General features: G+C 48.7%; 2 protein-coding genes across 2 annotated transcripts in view; both read right to left on the bottom strand.

Moving 5' to 3' along the window:
• The window catches only part of LOC122372528 (fukutin-related protein-like), a 34871-nt gene extending 22205 nt beyond the window's left edge, over positions 1-12666 (bottom strand). Inside the window, exon 1 of the mRNA XM_043349774.1 lies at positions 12382-12666. Within this exon, the coding sequence (XP_043205709.1) occupies positions 12382-12666 (285 nt within the window). The remainder of the gene's footprint in view (positions 1-12381) is intronic.
• Positions 12667-12705: 39 nt separating this feature from the next.
• LOC122372527 lies at positions 12706-13230 on the bottom strand. Its single transcript, XM_043349773.1, has one exon. It carries the CDS (start codon positions 13228-13230, stop codon positions 12706-12708), a length of 525 nt encoding a protein of 174 aa, XP_043205708.1.
• Positions 13231-18324: the final 5094 nt, after the last annotated feature.

The following is an 18324-nucleotide window of genomic DNA, read 5'->3' as shown; positions in this document are numbered from 1 at the left end:
GCAAGACTTACCGAATCAAATGTTACGCAGCATGTCCTCCTTTCAACAGCTTCGTGACCTGTGTTGCCCTAACATGACATTGACCTAAACATCCTAAATTGCTTCACCTAAGCAAAAAAGCATATAAATCGACGCGTCTGAGAACACTGAACAGAAAACACGATTGTATCGAAATGACGATAATGCGACCTTTTTTTGCGAAGTTATTCACCAAAAACCGATCAAATGCCTTTGGGCCCTTGACCTGCCCTAAGAGGTCACTGATATTTTAAAATGGGGTGACAGTCGCTGCGTCACGTAACGACGCAAGCGCTCGTTTTTTTCCGCGAGGCTCTAGCAATTAGCTCAATTATAGGAGCTAAACATGGGGATGGGGAATCGCTCCCTTCTCACTCACTATTTGGCCGGGATAGTGTTTGCAATTATTGTTAAAATCTAGCATTTTAAGATTTCAAATGATCCATTTTTCCCGCCCAAGTCTTTCAATTCAAGGTCATAACACCAGGTCACGTCAAGTGACCTTACCTCAAGGAAAGTTCCTGTGCTCATCATATCTAAATACATCGACTAACCGATCGCTTTAGAACCTTCAGTGATTTCAATGGGCAACAGTATATGTATTTGAAACGTTTACTTTGCAAGTTTGACATTGCTGACAGAAAGGTCGGGTCAATTTTGAGATCGCTAAAGTCAATGGGAGAAAGTTGAACTGCGCTTTTTTTTGGACGGAACGCATAATAAACACTCTGAAAACATGTGGTGCCTGATGAGATACAATACTGAATGAGAAAATTGTTTGTTTTGTTGGGAGCCATCTTTTTCGGCCTGAGAAGGTCCTTGCAGAGCTATGACATAACTATGCTCTGGTGTCGTAATTTGGTTGTGCGAGCCAGCGACAGTGATCTGCGGACTCCGGAAGCGTGACTGTTCCCGTGGGACGATTGCCCTGTCGGGCGGTCCAGCCGTCTCCCCAACGGTCACCCGAAGAGGGTTATGTGTCTTGGAGTGGAACCGACATCAACTACAGGTTGGCTGGTGGGGTGACCTCCAGTCCAGAGAGGGAAGCATGAAGACTAGGGGCGATGCGGATTGGTTTTTCCTGAGGATAGCGAGGACGGAAGGAATCTAGCACACTTGACCCTTCCTTATACTGAATGTATCTCAGGCTTTTAAATCTTCTAAGCGTTTTTTTCTCGACATCGTCAAGGTGCCATTAATAAAAATATGAAATCCGGGAGGATAAATTAAATATAGAAATTGTGGCCAACAGAACATTATCAGTTGCGTTCAACATAGGTACTCGTAAGCATGATCACACACCCAGCTTACACATGAGCCATGTAATAAATATTTTTGATAGACATGCTTAAGTTATGAAATCATCTAAAGTGTTAGTAAAGTTTCACGATACGGATCTAATATCCTGCTATCCATCATGACCATTTCTGGTCAGGTCATGTCTTTTAACATAGGCATGTCTTTGAACATAGGCCAAATTCTTCAAATGACCTCCCTCGCCGGCACAGGGAGGGAGGGTTGATGCAACCCCCCTCCAAGGTTTTTCGCGAATAACTCGCGTAAAAAGCGGCCGATCGCGACGAAACTTTCAGTACCCTGGCATTGATCAATCTTACACCTACCCTGAAAATTTCATGACCCTGACCCAAATGACCTTTGACCTGTGGGCTGTGACCTCTTTTCCGAGACCATTGGCCGGAATCGCGATTCGGCGTATGTCGGCTCGCATTAGCCGCGCGTTTGCAAGCTTTTCGTGGTTTCAAGCGTTCAAACATGTGATTTGATGTTGCTCCGATGCATTAGGGTGGGTGTCAAGATCACCTGAAGGTCAGGTCAGGTCATTGACCTTTGGTGACCTCGGTTCACTTTTTCGAGTTTTACATGTTTCTATGCCAGTTTTTGGAGCTGAATTCGAATTTAGCAACCATTTGAACATTTACGAAGTTAGTTTTGGTGCCTTCGTAACATGTTACGAAGCTGTCAGAGGCGGATGACAGGTATTACGAATGCCCGTCGTGACCCCTACCGGTTGACCTGACCTGACCTGACCCGACCTGGTCTAAATGCTTTAAGACATCATCTCTGATCAAAACTAGCACGATATTCGTGATCAGCACCCCGGAAAACCCCATAGCAGCCACACTTTACGACTTTCTAATAGGTCCCCATTTTCCCGATTTTCGGGTCATTGACCTGACCTGGAAGGTCACCCGATGACCTAGGACCTTAAAATTGGGTATCATCGGCTTCCTCTCGTGACGGGCAGCACGCTCGTTTTTTCCGTGAAGCTCTAGCTCAATCAGGGGCCAAGCGCGAGGGGGGGGGGGGTCGTGCCACCCCCCCCCCCTTGTGCCGTCGAAGGATGCAAAATGGCCTGTGCCGGTGAGGCTTAAAGATCAACTTTTGATTCATTCGAAGCGTTTTGATAGGAGGAACACGAGGCTGGTAAAATTAATTTCATGCAGGTTTAGCTTAAAACTTTTAGTGTTTGTGGAAAAGCAATTGGTTTTCTCATAATACCGATGGTGGCAGTTGCTGTTATTTACGTGCTAAGCCGTTGACCTTAATTAAATCTGACAATATTATTCAGACATAGCGGTAAACGAGCTGCTTGTTGTGTTAGGTTAGGCTCTTTCGGTCGATTTCAGAGTGGGAAGGATGACAGGAATTAGGGGGAGACAGGGGGCCTGGGCGGGAGTCCTGAGCCTCATGCTCCGCTGGGGCCGAGCCCATCACGTGGGTTGGATTGCCCTGATACATGGATAGCCCTGGGCGGTGTTTCACGGCCCCGCGCTGCAGCACGCTGCGCTGCGCTGCCATGCATTGTAGCGGCGGTTGATATGAATTCGGCTCCACGCAAGCGTTACGAGCTTCCGAGTCTGTTGATGTTTCCATGGAAATTGGAAACCCAATGCACCGGCGCGCACAACGCATCCTGTCCAAGCAAAATTTTACCATCGATGACCTCTGGTGACATGACCTTTTGCTCTGAACCGATCTAAAATTGGCTGAAGTATTTTTCTTCTTTTTGCTGCTTTCGACGCTACTTCGAATACCACTTAACCCGCGCACCGACGGGGGGGGGCGGATATCCGCCCCCCCTGAGGTTTTTCGCAGATAGCGGGAAAACCGCGGTGCGTAGCGCCGCGAAATTTGGTATGACTATTCTCTCATCAATTTTACACATGGTGTGCAAGTTTGAACCTCCTAACTTTTAAGGTCAGGTCACCAGGTCACTTTGAATGACCCAACCTCAAGTCACTTTTTTGCAACTTTGTCACCGTGCCAGAGCTACAGTAGATGTCGGAGGCCTTTGAAAGTCGCAGAATGTTATTAGGTCATTAGTAGCTACAATTTGTATATCTCGGAATTTTGATGTCGGTGACCTAAGGTCAGGTCAATTTCGCGACCTCCCCATTATAAGTCAATGGGGGAAAAATCAACTCCCTGTTTTTACCACTAAAACGGGTCGGAATGGCCCCATATACCATACATGACTTCACATACGATCAACCTTCACTACCTTGAGGTCTGTTTTGCTGTTGGGCAGCTGTAAGGTCATGTGACGTCATCAAAGGTCACCAAAGGTTTTTTGCCAATAACTCCTTACAGGAACAAGATACAGCCGCGCGGATGGTCTCATTGTGTTCAGCTCGTCAAGACGCATCGAATGATATACATGATGACCTCGAGGTCACGTGACCTGAGGTCAACCTTTGACCTTGACCTTTCGAGGTCAACATATATATCATTCGATGCGGATTGACGAGAGGATCACGATGATGCCCTTAGTTTGTTCCTATCTTGACTACTTCGAAAGTTATTCGAGAAAAACCCTCTCCATATCTAGCGCCGCCATTTTGACTTTTTCGACCCCTGTGACGTCATCTTTGACCTGACCTGAAAATGACCTTAGTAAAAATTGTAGACCTTGTCCGTGCGTATCCGATGCCGTTTACCGCTTGTCGCTATCTTGCTTCGTTCTCGAGATCTCAGGGGGGGGGGGCGGTCATCCGCCCCCCCCCCCCGTCGGTACTAAGTTGGCGCAGACCCCCGTCGGTGCGCGGGTTAAATGCCCAAAGCTGAGTTGTAAGAATGATGCTCAATCCCCATTTCCCCTCCAACAGGGCGTGAGAGTCTAGGCATTCCTGTAGGGCACGGGCTAACAATGACTATCTCATAATCATTGTGGCCATGAACAATGAACATCTACTGCCATTCTTTAACACCGGTTTCGCTGCGCTGAGCGGTGGCCGTCTCGTTTGTTGGATTCTACAGCTGGCTGGCGGAAAGCGTTACCGGCCGCCCGTCCGCCGCCCGCGGGCCGGACCGAGCGGTCCCGCTGACCCTAACTGACCTGATACCGGCGCGATACGGGACAGGCATACGGGGGTTCGGCTCAGCGAAGGCAGCGCCCACTGGTGCTGGGGACTTTTTTAATAGACCTACTGTACAGCTCTCGCGGCATGTGGCTGGCAGCCAACATCACAATAATCGAAGAGTGCCGATGAAAGGCTGAAGCTTAGCACGCCCCACTGACCCCCGGGAGACGGCACCAAATCGGTTAGTTGATAGGGATCAGTTAACCCGCGCCCCGCTGGGGGGGGGGGCAGAATCTGCCCCCCCCTCCCGTTTTTCGCCAATAACTTCTAAACGCGTTACGCCAGCGACGTCAAACTTTCAGTACCTTATCATACATCAATTTGAGACGTTCCCTGAAAATTTGAGCGAAATCCGTCGGAATTTTTTTTTTTAAAGAAATTGACGTTTTAGTGACGTCATGTTCGCCATTTTCGCCTCAAAAATGGCAAAATTTCAAACGCCGCTAACATCTTCATTTTTAAAGGAATCAAGACGTAACAAAAAAGGTTATACGTGATTCTACTTTGTCTATCAAATGGCTATCTCGGTTTTTTGAAAATTTTGGATTTTGGCCCAAATTTTTTTTTTCAAAAAACTGACTTTTTTGGGAAAATATTTATAAAATCCAAAATTTTGAGTGTATCGAAAAAACCGGAATATATGTCAAAGAAGTGGTCTATGTGCACCTACATACCAATTTTTAGAAGAATCGGTTCAAAAATGTGGAAGTTATTCAAAATTTTATGACGTCACGACACACAAAAATTTTGAAAAATGATTTTTTTTTTGGAAGTTCTAGACCTCGTACGGAAACAAAAATAGCACCATTCGATTCGCCGTGAAAAACTGCATCAGATAGACACCTTTTTAGGCCTTAACAACCAACTTCAAAATTTGACCTCACTTGACCTGACCTTGACCTGACCTCGACCTGAAATTCATCCAGAGGTGGTCCATATCACTTATTGAGTGTGCCTATTGAATTCTATGAGTAAAATGACCCATAAAACATGTGTCGCACATGCCCTTTTCTATATTTTGTTTTTGGTGACCTGACATGACCTGACCTGACCTTGACCTTGACCTTTGAATGACATTGTATGCAACTAATATTGTCTTGGTAGTCTAAGAACACGTTTTGGGCCATCAGTCTCAGTCCATTCTTCGGCAACTACGGTGCAAGGCCGATACTGTAGAAACTTGCATCTTGTACCCTTGACCTGACCTTGACCTGACCTCTGACCTACTTAAGCAAAAAAATTGGGCTCTTAAGATCCGCCTTGTTGAGAGCTTTCGATTGCCGTTTTCCCCGTCTTTCTACGACCATTGGTTCGGAAGTTAGACAGGGGGGCAGAATCTGCCCCCCCCCCCCCCACCCAGCAGGGCGCGTATGGCTGAATAGCCCAGCGGGGCGCGGGTTAACACTTCTGGGTGATTGAATTTGGCCGTCACAGAGGTCAGGTCACTATGGGTCAAAATATGAAAGTGTCGTGCGATACATGTTTGGTGGTCCATTTTACATGACAAATGCGATTATGTGGGTCAGGCAGCCTTTGGGGCCAGCTTAGGTTACGTTCTGGTGAGGGTCAGGTCAAGTTCAGGTCAAATTAGGTCAAATTTCAAAGTTGATATTTTGCATTAAAGGTAAATTGTCAGCTAAAATACAACATTTGATGTTTGGTAAAATCAGCACTCCAATTTACGAAACTGAAGTCAGATTTTCGATATTCGGTCTGAGTCACGAGCAATTTAATGTTGAAATTGGCATTTCACCTACTTTTTATACTACTTTTACATCAAAACCCACCAGATACCTCAAATATCACTATATTTGAATCGCGTGAAATCGGAGGTTCTCTACGAAACTTCAAATCAAAGTTAATGTACGATTTTGCCGAATATCAACATAATAATATCATCCTAGGTTATGAAAATTCTGAATGTATTACCAGTTAAATTAATTTCAAAAACCATTGGCGTTTCGCATTTTTCATTTTGCAAAAAGAAAGCAGAAATCGAAAGGCATATTTTCAGGAATAATTGGAACAGTTCTTTAAACAAAAAACTGGTGCGCTTCAACAAATCACAAAAGGACCTCGTACGATTTTGTTAAAATTATACCAGTAAAACGCCTTTTGGGGCGACTACGGAAAAAGCGAGAGGGTGGGCCTTGCAAGTGAGAAATTGCGAGAGGGTGCCTCCAACGGACTTGTACACGGCATCCTACTAACCAGTCTCTAGCGATGTGCCAAACTTGAGCACAATTGGGCCAGCCGTTCTTGAGATCTGGAAGCGGCACCCTGCACGTGCGCACGTGCAAAATGGGTCCCAACTGACTTGTGCAGTGTGCACTGTGCACGGCACCCTACTAACCGGTCCCTAACCGCGTACCAAATTTGAGCGCAATCGGTCCAGCCGTTCTCGAGATCTGGAATCGTTCCCTGCACGTGCGCACGTGCAGCAGCACCCCAATTGTGGCACATGGATGTGTATTCCTAATCGGTGCCTACTGCCTACCTACATGCCACCTTTCAGCGCAATCGGCCCAGTAGTTCCAAGAAGCCAGCGCAATCCAAGTACGACGAACAAACACAACAAAATGTTTTGCATCCAGTGATCCAGCTTTACGATTAAGGCAGTTTGAAGTTCTTAGTATACCTACATAGCATATACTGGGTACTTACCATACGGTCAGAGAGCCTTGTGCATAGGTTGAGTTTCCAATTATTTCGTATTACTTCTTAATGTCTTTCGCAGTTCTCCTGCGAGCCATTTAAATCGCGCGTTTTAGTCTTCCAACGGCGTATTAACCAGTGTCCCGTAAATACCAAGCGTCAGCGCTTAGACTGTATTATGTACTTGCTTCGCCATTAAAATGTTTAAAACGCAAAAACCTTGAGGCATAAAATATCCATCAATTAAGACCGATCTGTTCGACTAGTCTATTCTACATAGTCTATTACAGTCTTGTTTCCTATTCTTTTCTAGGGTAAACAATTCTAGTCCAGCAATTTAAGCAGCATTACTAGAACATAGTTCAAGGTCTAAGGTTAAAGGTTTAAGCTTAAAATATAGTTTAAGGTTTAAGCATGCTTCAGTAATTGTGCCTAATCCAATACACCGTGTGCGGGAAAACAGCCTTTAACTGATATGATCAGCAAGTCCGTGACCAACTCAATGTCCTGCCTCCTTACTGCAAGACTGAAACTGTTTGCAGTGTCCCAAAGCTTTTGCAACATCCCGATTGCTTGGTGTTTAACACTTCTTGTTGTTAAAGCTATTTTATAATAATTGACATCATCCGGAAAGCCGGGCACATTTCTGGAAGCGTAACAGCACTCTTGCCACCAAAGTGCTCTGCTTATCCGCTGCTATTTCAGCAGGGCAGGTCAGGCCAGGCCAACGAGCGCGGCCATCCGGCTCTGACGTCATCTCACTGGCAACCCATCCCGTCGGCGTTGGATGTGCGATTCCCACTGAATGTAAACTTACTGCCGTGACATGATTGCGTTCTGATGGTCGATGGACCATATCTGGCTGGTCCAACATCCTTTGCCACGCTCGAGGTATTAATCTTCACGTCTTTCTTCCATCATACCCATCTGCATGCGGCTTGGGGTACTTACAAGGGATGTTCTCGAACTTGGCTCCGAGTCGCTTAGTGTGCAATATTATTCGGTGCAATATTATGGCAAACACGTTCCGGTACACTCTTAGAGCCCAGGAACCGCATAAGCGGCCAACAGCTTACTTCATGGAGGTCACTTGGGCACATATGTAGTGTATTTTAGTAAACTCAATCATGCTCCATGAAATAAAATAAATAATATTTTTTGTTTGAATGAAATTTGAAGTTAAATTTTCAACCTTGCGCGACAAAAATAAAACTTATTGAAGATGACACTCAATGAAAGCATCTTTTTATTGATTTAGGATCAACGGGGGTGGGTGGCCCGAACCTCCCGGTTAGGACGCCAGAATTTGCGTAGCATCTCAGCTCATAATCTTGCAAGAAAGCGTCATATTGTCTATCCAGTCTTAATTTGCATGCTTTAAACTTGATGTAAGCATTGGCCTGACATCATAACACGAGCCTGGTTCAAATTTACCACGAATTTTCTGTATGTACAGTATTCTACTCGAAGAGGGCAAAAACGCTTCATCGCCGCTCATTGCCAAAGAAGACTGAGGAAGATAATGAAAATCACGTGGGTTGTATAACGGAATGGCTGCTACCAGTTTACGCCGTCAAATGTGTAAGAATACGCGACACTTCTTCAAAATTGCGATGGCCCATACCTCCAGGGGGCCCATACCTCCCGGGTCTCCCCTACACAAATGATAAAATGAATGTCACCATCGTGTTCTACGCCCCAAATTACCCATAAAACATGTGTCACAGGCTGCGAATATCAGTTTTGATTTTCGGGGATATCTGCCTACCCGGTTGACCTGACCTTGACCCTGACCTATGCTTGACTGACCCCTACATGGAGCTGACACTCTTGTAGGCCTTATATGATGGATTGTGCGCCGTTTTGACAGAGTTTATGACGAGAGCCGCCCATTGCGAAGTCCTGAAGTCCATGCTACTGGAAGCCCGATTTCAGGTGTTTGACCTGACCTTGACCCGACCTGTGACCTCAAAATGCAACTTTAAAGTACTCATCTGAAGCGTCTCGTCGTATTCTTTCGTTTGCCTTCTCATGCGTTTCCCTGGGCCTATTGGTTCTCGAGTTATCGGCTGGGGGCGATTAACGCCCCCCCCCCCCCCAGCAAACGGTGGGTGGCGAAATACCCCAGTAACTGCCGGGTTAACCCGTGATCTTACCATTATGAGGCGAGGCGATAGGTGAAGCTTGTAGGCGGTGCTTTGAAGGAACACGTCAAAACTACAAGCTACTTTGTTTGCCTAAGCTACTTAATTTATCCATGTCCCATTTTGTTCCGATCCATTGATACAGCACGTGTGAATCATAATGACGTATGAAGTTCAAGGAAGTAGCAACGAGCTATTTTACAAAATATACCGAACTAAACAAAAATCACAAAATTTCAAACCGTTTTCACTTGATATCTTTTTTTCTATATTGCTGCATCCTGCTTCAAAAAGCCACATCATCCGAATAAGCTTGCAACCGTTTGGATAGACCCACCTTGTGGTAAGTGCTACACTTTTGAAGAGATAGGCAATTGGAGTCTTAGTTCTTCAACGGAAAAAGCTGCGTGAAACAAAGCATTCCCGTGAGATGCTGCAATGTGTAGGCTGGTCAAGCTTGCACAAAGAGAACACAGGGAAAACACACTATCTATGTAGGTACCTTCAATATATTGCGTTACTATCAAAGCATACGATCAGACGAGCAACAGACGTGTATGTGGGGTCAGAGATAGGTGGGTGTGCGTGTTGACGGTCAGTTCCGTTTAGTTTCTAAGCGCGCCTCGGATCCAGGCAGATCAAGTCGCACACTCCTCTGCCGTGCTCTGGTATTCAGCCACGGAATAACCCGGTGTCTTATCTTCTCCGAAAGCTGCTTATCGCTTTGAACTTCTCGCGTCTTACCGACAGTCGTGTGGTGGAATTGAGGCTGAGGGCAGACGGTTCTGCTCAGTGTTTCTGGTCCGTGCAGGGGAGACGTGGATGGGTCGCGGACAAAAGAACGCATCACAAAAATACGTAACGCAAATGTATGTGCATTGTACCTATGTACAGGGTGTCTAAAAAAGTGTCACGGTCTTGAACATCTTCCGTTTCGTAACCACAAGGCCAACACCATTTAATTTTTTTCTTCAGATAATGTGGCAACGTTTTGACATTTTATGTGAGAGAATTACAAGTTCCTAGGCAAAATGGCTTTTTCACCAGAACAAAATATGAAAATCCCAATTTTGCTGCTATAAGAGATGGTATACGTCACAGTCTGCCGAAAACTTCGGTAAGACTTCGGCTTTTGCTTGTTGCACCCAGCAGCGTACTCGTTAATAGTTTTCTGCAACTATTAGAGACTAAAAACGCCATGCAGAACAGACAGTGGAATGGCAATCACCCATTAGTCTCAGGACACCGCCGTTGCCATGCCTGATCCTTCCGTCAAAAGCTGCAGTCACTGACAACTTGCAAAGGACTTGTGACACACTGCCACATTACGCACACCCAGAAGCTGTGCACGTTTGAGTAGGAATTTTACAACTGTCCATCAGCTATCCTTTCGTCTCTTCCTGTGTTTCGGAACAAAACCGATTAGAGGATTTTGCCATCAAAGATGCCGTCGGGCGTCGGGGCATGGAAACTCGCGTCGTCTGAAAATCAATCAGTGTTGCTCGTTGCCCATGTTTGTGACTGTGTTTCAGCTTGCTGCTGTGCTCCACATGGCAGCTGTACACGGTGTTCTTACCTATAAAGTGTTTCAAAAATGTATTGATGAACTTGTTTCTGGATTCCTCACGCGAAAGGGACTTACTCTTACCTACAGGATCGACGGCAGGCTGTGACGTACCATCTCCTACAGCACAAAAATTGAGCTTTTCTATTTTTGTTTGTTTGTTCTGGTGTAAAAACCATTCTGCCTAGGAACTTGTGATTTTGACAAAACATTGCCAGAAAATCTGGAAAGTTTAAATGATGTAGGCATCGTGATTACGAAACGGGAGATGTTCAAAACCGTGACACTTTTTTAGACACCTTGTACGTCAGCAAAAGTACGTGGGACACATTGATTGTGTCCCGTTCGGAGGTGTCAGACAGGAAGGACCACGTGGGGATTGGAGAGCGTCCTACTGCAAACTCCACGCGTGCGCACAGAACTCGCTCGCTGGTCAATTATATGCCGTGCACCAACGCCTGGGACCGCCTGCCGCCCGGACTCAGGAGTTGCTTACCTTGGCACTTACGGTGAATTTCGAGACACGGAGAGTAATTAGGTATCCTAAATTTGTAATTTAGGTCATTTTAGCAACCTATTTTCTCCAAAAGTCCGTCTTGTTGAGACCTTTCGATTGCCGCTTTCTCCGTCCTTCTGCGACTATCGGTTCGGAAGTTGGGCAGGAGCGGGGTTCAGAATGGGCAGGGCGTCCGTTTGCTAACTCGATGGCAGCGAGCTCGCGGCCGGGAAGCTCCACGTCGTTTGACCCGCGCTCATATACTAAGCCAAGGCAATATATACTAAAGCAACTGACCAGTGAGGGTCCCCCTAGACCTGGGATGACCGTGCCGCCATCTACCTGCGGTACGTTAAACTTTCGATTCCTATTGTCACCGGTGAACGGGGCGCGGGCGAGGTCGGGTGGCACGGGTCCGACTCGTTCATCCATTCGGACCAAAAGTCTAAAAAAAGAATCTGTGGTGTGTATGGTTTGATTTCAATGTATATTTTACTACAAAAGTGGCACTAGTAGCTGACGCGGCATCACGAATATCCGCCATGGGTGGGGAGAGCTAAAAGATTGCTCAATCTCATGATCTTCCGGGAAGATCCGACATCAGCGAGCGTATATGTACATTCCAGCGATTCCATCCGCAGGCTGGCTCAAAATATTGTTCCTATTGCCCAAGTCTCATGTAACAGGAGCTCAAGCAGTGCTCACATGTGAGCATGTACAAAGTACATTCATGATTCCATACACTATGCGCTGCACATACCGTGTGCAATGGACATTCTAAAGTCACTTGATACATACACACACTCCCAGCAGCGACAAGCTGTGAACCGAAAGCCCAGAATTGTAGCAGCTGTGACCATGACCTGGTTATTGCGTCACAGCCTGACCTCCTCCTGACCTCCTCCTGACGAGACCGTATGAGCCATAGTAAGCTTACAAAGCTCTTTGGTCGGCGCTCACTTCCGAACTTACAGGGTTTTGAAGGATTCTCAACACAGATGAAAATGAGTGGTTTTCATACTTCCAAAGGAGATATCCTATGGTCACCCATTTTATACATCAGAGTCCCCTCTTTCAGCGACGACGTCTGCTGTGGCTGAATCTTGATTGGAATCGGCTCACCGCACGGAGTTTCTCGGCAGTCACAGGCGTTCGTTCAGCCGTTCCCTTGTGAATTTGTTTCCGAGGCGTCGAGAAGTCTTCCTTCAGCCGCTGAGCTAGCGACATCGGTCCCAGCCGCGGGCTCGGACATCTGTCCTGAGCGGCGGGCTCGGACATCGGTCCCAGCCGCGGGCTCGGACATCTGTCCGTAGCGGCGGGCTCGGACATCTGTCCGTAGCGGCGGGCTCGGACATCTGTCCTGAGCGGCGGGCTCGGACATCGGTCGTCAGCCGCGGGCTCGGACATCTGTCCGTAGCGGCGGGCTCGGACGTGCCGGTCTGTCCGTCAGGCGCTGAGCCCACAGCCTGCCGGCGGTGACGGCTCGCCCAGCATTGCCGTCACGTCGAGCAGGCAGCCCTCCAGGACGCGGAAGTAGTCGGAGTCGGCTGCCCGTCGCGCCAGCGTACTGTTCCGGCAGGCGGCCGGCCCGCCGCGGCTCAGAATGCCAAAGTCCTTACAGGTGATGCGGCCGTCGCGGTCACAGTCGGAGGCCGAGTGCGCCAGCGCATGGCTGACCGCCTCGGCTGCGCACTCCGGGTCCGACGCGCACATCCGAAAGTTGAGGTAGCGGAACCGGTGCGCGAACTGGCGGTCGGCTTTGCGCGCGCGCCGCCACGCGTCGGCGGTGAGCAGGAACGGTCCGCAGACGGTGTGGCCGCGCTGCTGCTGGCAGCCGATCCGCGGCGAACAGTTGGACGCCGCGTTGCAGAGGCACGCCAAGCAGTACCGGTCGGGCATCAGTCGGAGGGCCGGACAGCCGGCGGCCAGCAGCACCACCACGCCGCACACACACAGCAGCGCGGACGTCATCCCGACCGGCCCAGCGTAGCGCCGCCTCCAGACTGGCGCCGCCCGGCCGGCGCCGCTCCGTTTTACGGCCGCCGCGCGCACCGACCGCTGCTCGTAGCCACCTGTCCGCCTCTGACCTGACGCACGCGCGCGCGTGTGTGTGCGTCACGGCTCCGGCATCGCCAACAGAAGCCGACCAGACCGAGGATTGGCACGCTGGATCGGTGTGGGCAACTGGGAGCGGAGTGCGGACCGGCACGTGCCGACCGGTTCCCACGTGCCTGCCTCCCCCGCCGGGGCCGTCCGGAACTCAGCCGCTCGTCTCAGCAGGGCCGGCTGGGTCGAGGAGCCGCTCGTCTCAGCAGGGCCGGCTGGGTCGAGGAGCTCAATATAGCCGAGCTTGTCGAGCTAATCCGAAACACGCTTACTGCTCAGGTATTGTGCCTAACGGATATCAAATCGGATATCAATTTGTGACGCATGCCTTGTGCAACGAAGCGGAAGGGAGGGCGTTAGTCTTTCTCTGAGATCGGAAGACATCGCCGTTTTTCCCTTTAACCTTCGCCCGAGTGGGGGGGGGGGGGGTAAGGGGGACGTTTAGTTGCCAGTTCTTTTTTGCGTGTGTAAAGAAAACCACGTCGCGCAGCACCGCGAAACTTGGTATAGCTTATGATACATCAAATTCGGAAAAAAACCTCAAAGATCGGGACACAAATGAAAGTGAACCGGAAATTTCACCTGTGGTTATTTAATGCCGCACGCCCGTTTCATCTCAGGTCATAAAACGTCTCCAAGCGTTTTTGACAATAACTTTAGATAGAGACATGGGGCATTCCACGATAGATCGTACCAGGCCCGTCACCCTCATCTATCAGATTTTAATGAAAATCGGTCCTAGGGGTAATCATAGGCCTTAGGCCCCAAAGACGCCTGGCAAAATATCAGAATTCTCAGATCAAAACTTTTTGAGTTATATTGCATTACATTTTTTTTTTTTAACTTCGGTTCGTAACGGTGAGTTTAAAGGTAGTGTGCCAGCTTTCCTGGACCGTATGGAGTTAATGGCCCAGATAAGGAGAACCGGATTTTTAGAACTTATCCATACCTTCAAAACTCATGGAAACGTCTCAAATTCTTCAAATTTTGAGTACCCCAGTGCGAAATTCGCCCCGACGGGTTGTCGGTCGTACCCCAACCACATTTCACACCACTATGGACAATAAATGCACACACTGAAATCGCTATTACCGATATGCTCATCCAATCAAGTTTCGATAAACCCGTTCATCATCATCTCGATCTCCTGCGGTTTCGAACACGCCTGTTAGGTGGTGCGGTAGACCGCGCCCAAAGCCAGGGCCCCGGTAACGTGAGGTAGCCGAGTCGGGGCAGCGTGCGCTGACCCAAGCCGGGGTCGCGCGCCCTACCGGTGTCATGTGATAGCCCGGGGCTGCCCGCGGGGATGCGGTAGACCGCGCCCAAAGCTGCGACCCTGGCTTGGGTCAGCGCACGCTGCCCCGACTCGGCTACCTCACGTTACCGGGGCCCTGGCTTTGGGCGCGGCTTCTGCTCATACTTTGTGGTGCGGTGGTGGTGCGTCGGGCCGCGCGCTCTGACTTCGGCCAAGAAAAATGCGCAGGGCATATTTTAACATACTGACTGCGTCCCATTTTGGGACGCAGCCCCCTGCCTTTGGGACGTAGCCCTCGCGAAATTTGGACCACTGCGTCCCACACTGAAATGCCACGGTTTCAGCCGCAAAGTGCGAGCAAAAATAAGTAACTTGCCTCGGTCTTTTACTGTGTAAAAGATGTTGGCTTTCCGATTGCTTTGTGCCCTGATTTACTATGTACCTAAGCACATACATGCCCTCTCCAGTCCTTGTGCCCTGCCCTACCCTTGGTCATACACCTTATTATGTTCTTCTCTACTATACCCCTAGGATATGTGCCCTGCCCAGTGCCCTGTCCTTAGGTCTTGTACCTTGCCCTGCCCTTTCTTCAGCCCTGTGCCCTGCTCTGCATTCAGGCCCTGTGCCCCGCTCTGCCCTGCCCTCAAACACGATACTTTATATATTCTGCCTGGAAATTTGATGCGCTGCCTTCCCGTCTTTTGGCCCCGTGCCCTGCCCTACCCTAGTTTGGGGCCCCTGCCCTTCTCTGCCCTCAAGCCTTGTGACACGTCCTGCCATCAGATCCCGTGCCGCTGCCTTGTCTTCAGGTACTGTGCCCTGCCCTGCCATCAGGCCTTGTGCCTTCCCATGTCCTCATGCCCCGGCCCCGCGCCCATCCTCGAGCCTAATGCCTTGCCCTGCCTCAGGCCCTGTCCTGTCATGTTCTGCTTCCAGGCCTCATGTGCATTGCCCTGCCCTTAGACCCTGTGCCCTATTCTGCCATTAAGCCTCATGCGTTGTATCGCCCTCAGGCCCGTGCCCTGCCTCGCCCTAAGTTGCTGTGCTCTGCCCTGTCGTCAGGCCTTGTGCCGTCCCATGCCATCAGACCCTGTGTCCTACTCTGCCCTCAAGCCCTGTATTCTGCATTGCCCTAAGGTCTCGTGTCCCATGCCCGCTCTCAGGCGCTGTGCCCTGCCCTGTCATCAGGCCCTGTGGTGTCTCCCGCCCTCAGATCCCGTGCCGTTTCCCGTCCTCATGCCCCGTGCCCTTACCTGTCCTCAGAACCTGTGCTTTGTTCTGCCTTCATGCCCTGAGCCTTGCCCTGCCCTCAGGCCCCATACCCTGGCCCTGTTTCACCGGTGATAGCAGCACGCTGCTATTACAGTGTCAAATTGGGTTCCCATGGAGACATCAACAGGCCCATTGCTCAAACACTACCACAAGTATGACGTCAGCTCGCGGAATTTGATAGCAGCGTCCGTGAAACACCGCCCACGTCTTGTCATACCTTCGGGGCCCGAAGGTATGACAAGACGTGGGTGGTGTTTCGGGCCTTGTGCCATACCTGTGTCTTATGTCTTGCTCTACCTTTAGGTACTATTTCTTGCCCTGCTCTAAGATCCTGCGTGTTGCCCTGCCATCAGGTGTGTTGACCATCAGGTGTTCTAAGGCCCTGTGTCTTGCACTACTCTCCGGCCTTGTGTAATGATAGCCTCAGACCCGCGCCTTGCCTTGTTTAGAGATGTCAAGTTGGAGCCCGCAGGCCCGGAGCCTGGCCCAAAATCCGGCCCTACAGGGCTATTGCATGCGCAGTGGATTGTATCATTGTTTTGAGGTACCTCATCGAAACGCATCGACTGATATGCGACATGATCTATCTTGGTCACGAAATGACCTTAATGTGAGGTCAAGTTCTGCCCTTGACATTTCGAGGGAAAAATGAGAGAAGAACGATCGTGCAAACGAAAATTCTCTACCTTTTTTAGTTCAAAAGCTTTTCATGAAACCTATATTGACAAAATTGTAATTTTACCTGTTTTTGGCTATGGAGCCTTAACCGTTGATCTGAACTTAATTCTGACGAAATATTGACGAAAGAGCTGTTCAAGATATATCGATTGCTTTTCTCCTATCGATTGCGCCCTCCTAGCTATCATAGTTTTTGAGATACAAGCACGTTTTCCGAAAAAAAAGTATCGCATCATTGCGAAGTTTGACATTTGATGGCTTACGGTCAGATCAGGGCCGTCATGGCCGTCTGGCCATAGGAGGATATAGAGGGGGCCACGGGGCCATGCCCCCCCCCCCCCCCAAAGCGCCCGGAAATGGCACAAAATCGACACATTTCTGGGCATAATAATTAAACAAAGGAACTTCCATGGGGAAAAGTTTGGGTTATATTACATGATATGCAGTAAGGAAGCGAAATCCGAAGCATCCAATTCCAGAGCATCCGTTCATCCAAAGCATTAATCTATGATGGATTTTTTATGTAGCTTCAAAATCCGATGATTTCTTGTCACAACTTAGGTGGGTACTGTTTGACCTTACGTAATCTAATTATTTCAAACACATGGTATCTTCAATGCAAATTGGCAATGTTTCACACGTCAATTTCTATTTTGAATCGATTGATAAGGGTGAAAAACGCATGAAGAGGCGTATGTATCAGTCATGTGCATATTCATTTTTATTCTCTAAGCATAGGTACAATTTGGTGCGTCAAGGGAGGTCAAACACGCCCAACGCCGTTCAGGAAAACGAGCGACTAACAACAATGTAAATGCCATTAAATCGCCGGTCCGCCTTTTGAATGCGGATAAAGAACGCACTACGACTGGGCGAATTTCGAGACTGGCAAAAGCAATCACAGCCCGCTCCCAATATCCCGCTTGCAGTGCCCCTCCACCAGCACAGTACACAATGTATCTGTACATTATCTCACTTGCATTATATACTATTTCGCTTGCAATGTGCCCTTTCCGATCAAAGCGTGTGCCCTATGCCACCTTTGGGACGCAGTGAAAAATCCTTAAAATATGGCCTGAAAATGCGTCAGCTGATCATTGTCATTTCTGCCACTTGCCTGTGGTGAAATGGGGTCATAACTTAAGAGACGGCTTTTTCATATCAATTATTTTACATAAAATTATATTTCAAACCATAAATAATGTTCGACAGCCAAATAAAAGAAACAATACCAATACAGGCTTACAGTTTAAGGCTCGACATTGTGTTGTCAACGATTAGACAGCTGATAACTCATTAACGTTGGCGTCGCCGGTGCCTGCGTGGTGTGATGGGGCCGGACCTACCCGTCTCTTACCTCGGTATCCGGGAGGATTTGGCGTAGTGCGGCCTCGACCTCCGCCAGCTCCTATTGCGTGTGTTCCAGCTCTCCCTAGCTGAAAGGGCGTCATTCCCGTACGTCGTAACTCTATAATGACCTTTGCTTATTGTCACATGTGCGCCGCATTCGCGATTGTTGCCGACGCCTATTTGCAGGTCAGCCCACTACAGTTGTTATACATATCGAAAAACCGATAAACTTTTAGGGGAAAAAGGCACTATTCCAGGCCCATTTTTGATTTTTTTTTGCGATATTAGGTAAAAACAGAAGCTTCTTATCCTAGGAAAAATAAAATGGGAAATATTTCAAAGGTGGCACACTACCTTTAATGGCCTATAACTCAAGAAAGGGTCAACCCGCGCCCTGGTGGGGT

Source organism: Amphibalanus amphitrite, unplaced genomic scaffold (genome assembly GCF_019059575.1).
Source record: "Amphibalanus amphitrite isolate SeventyFive unplaced genomic scaffold, NRLGWU_Aamphi_draft 001369F_arrow, whole genome shotgun sequence".
NCBI lineage: Eukaryota > Metazoa > Arthropoda > Thecostraca > Balanomorpha > Balanidae > Amphibalanus > Amphibalanus amphitrite.
The sequence above is the reverse complement of the archived record's forward strand: the minus strand, read 5'-3'. Positions and strand labels throughout refer to the sequence as shown.

Excerpts from the sequence above, each read along its gene's own strand:
- LOC122372527 (XM_043349773.1), bottom strand. The coding sequence starts at position 13,230 with ATGACGTCCGCGCTGCTGTGTGTGTGCGGCGTGGTGGTGCTGCTGGCC.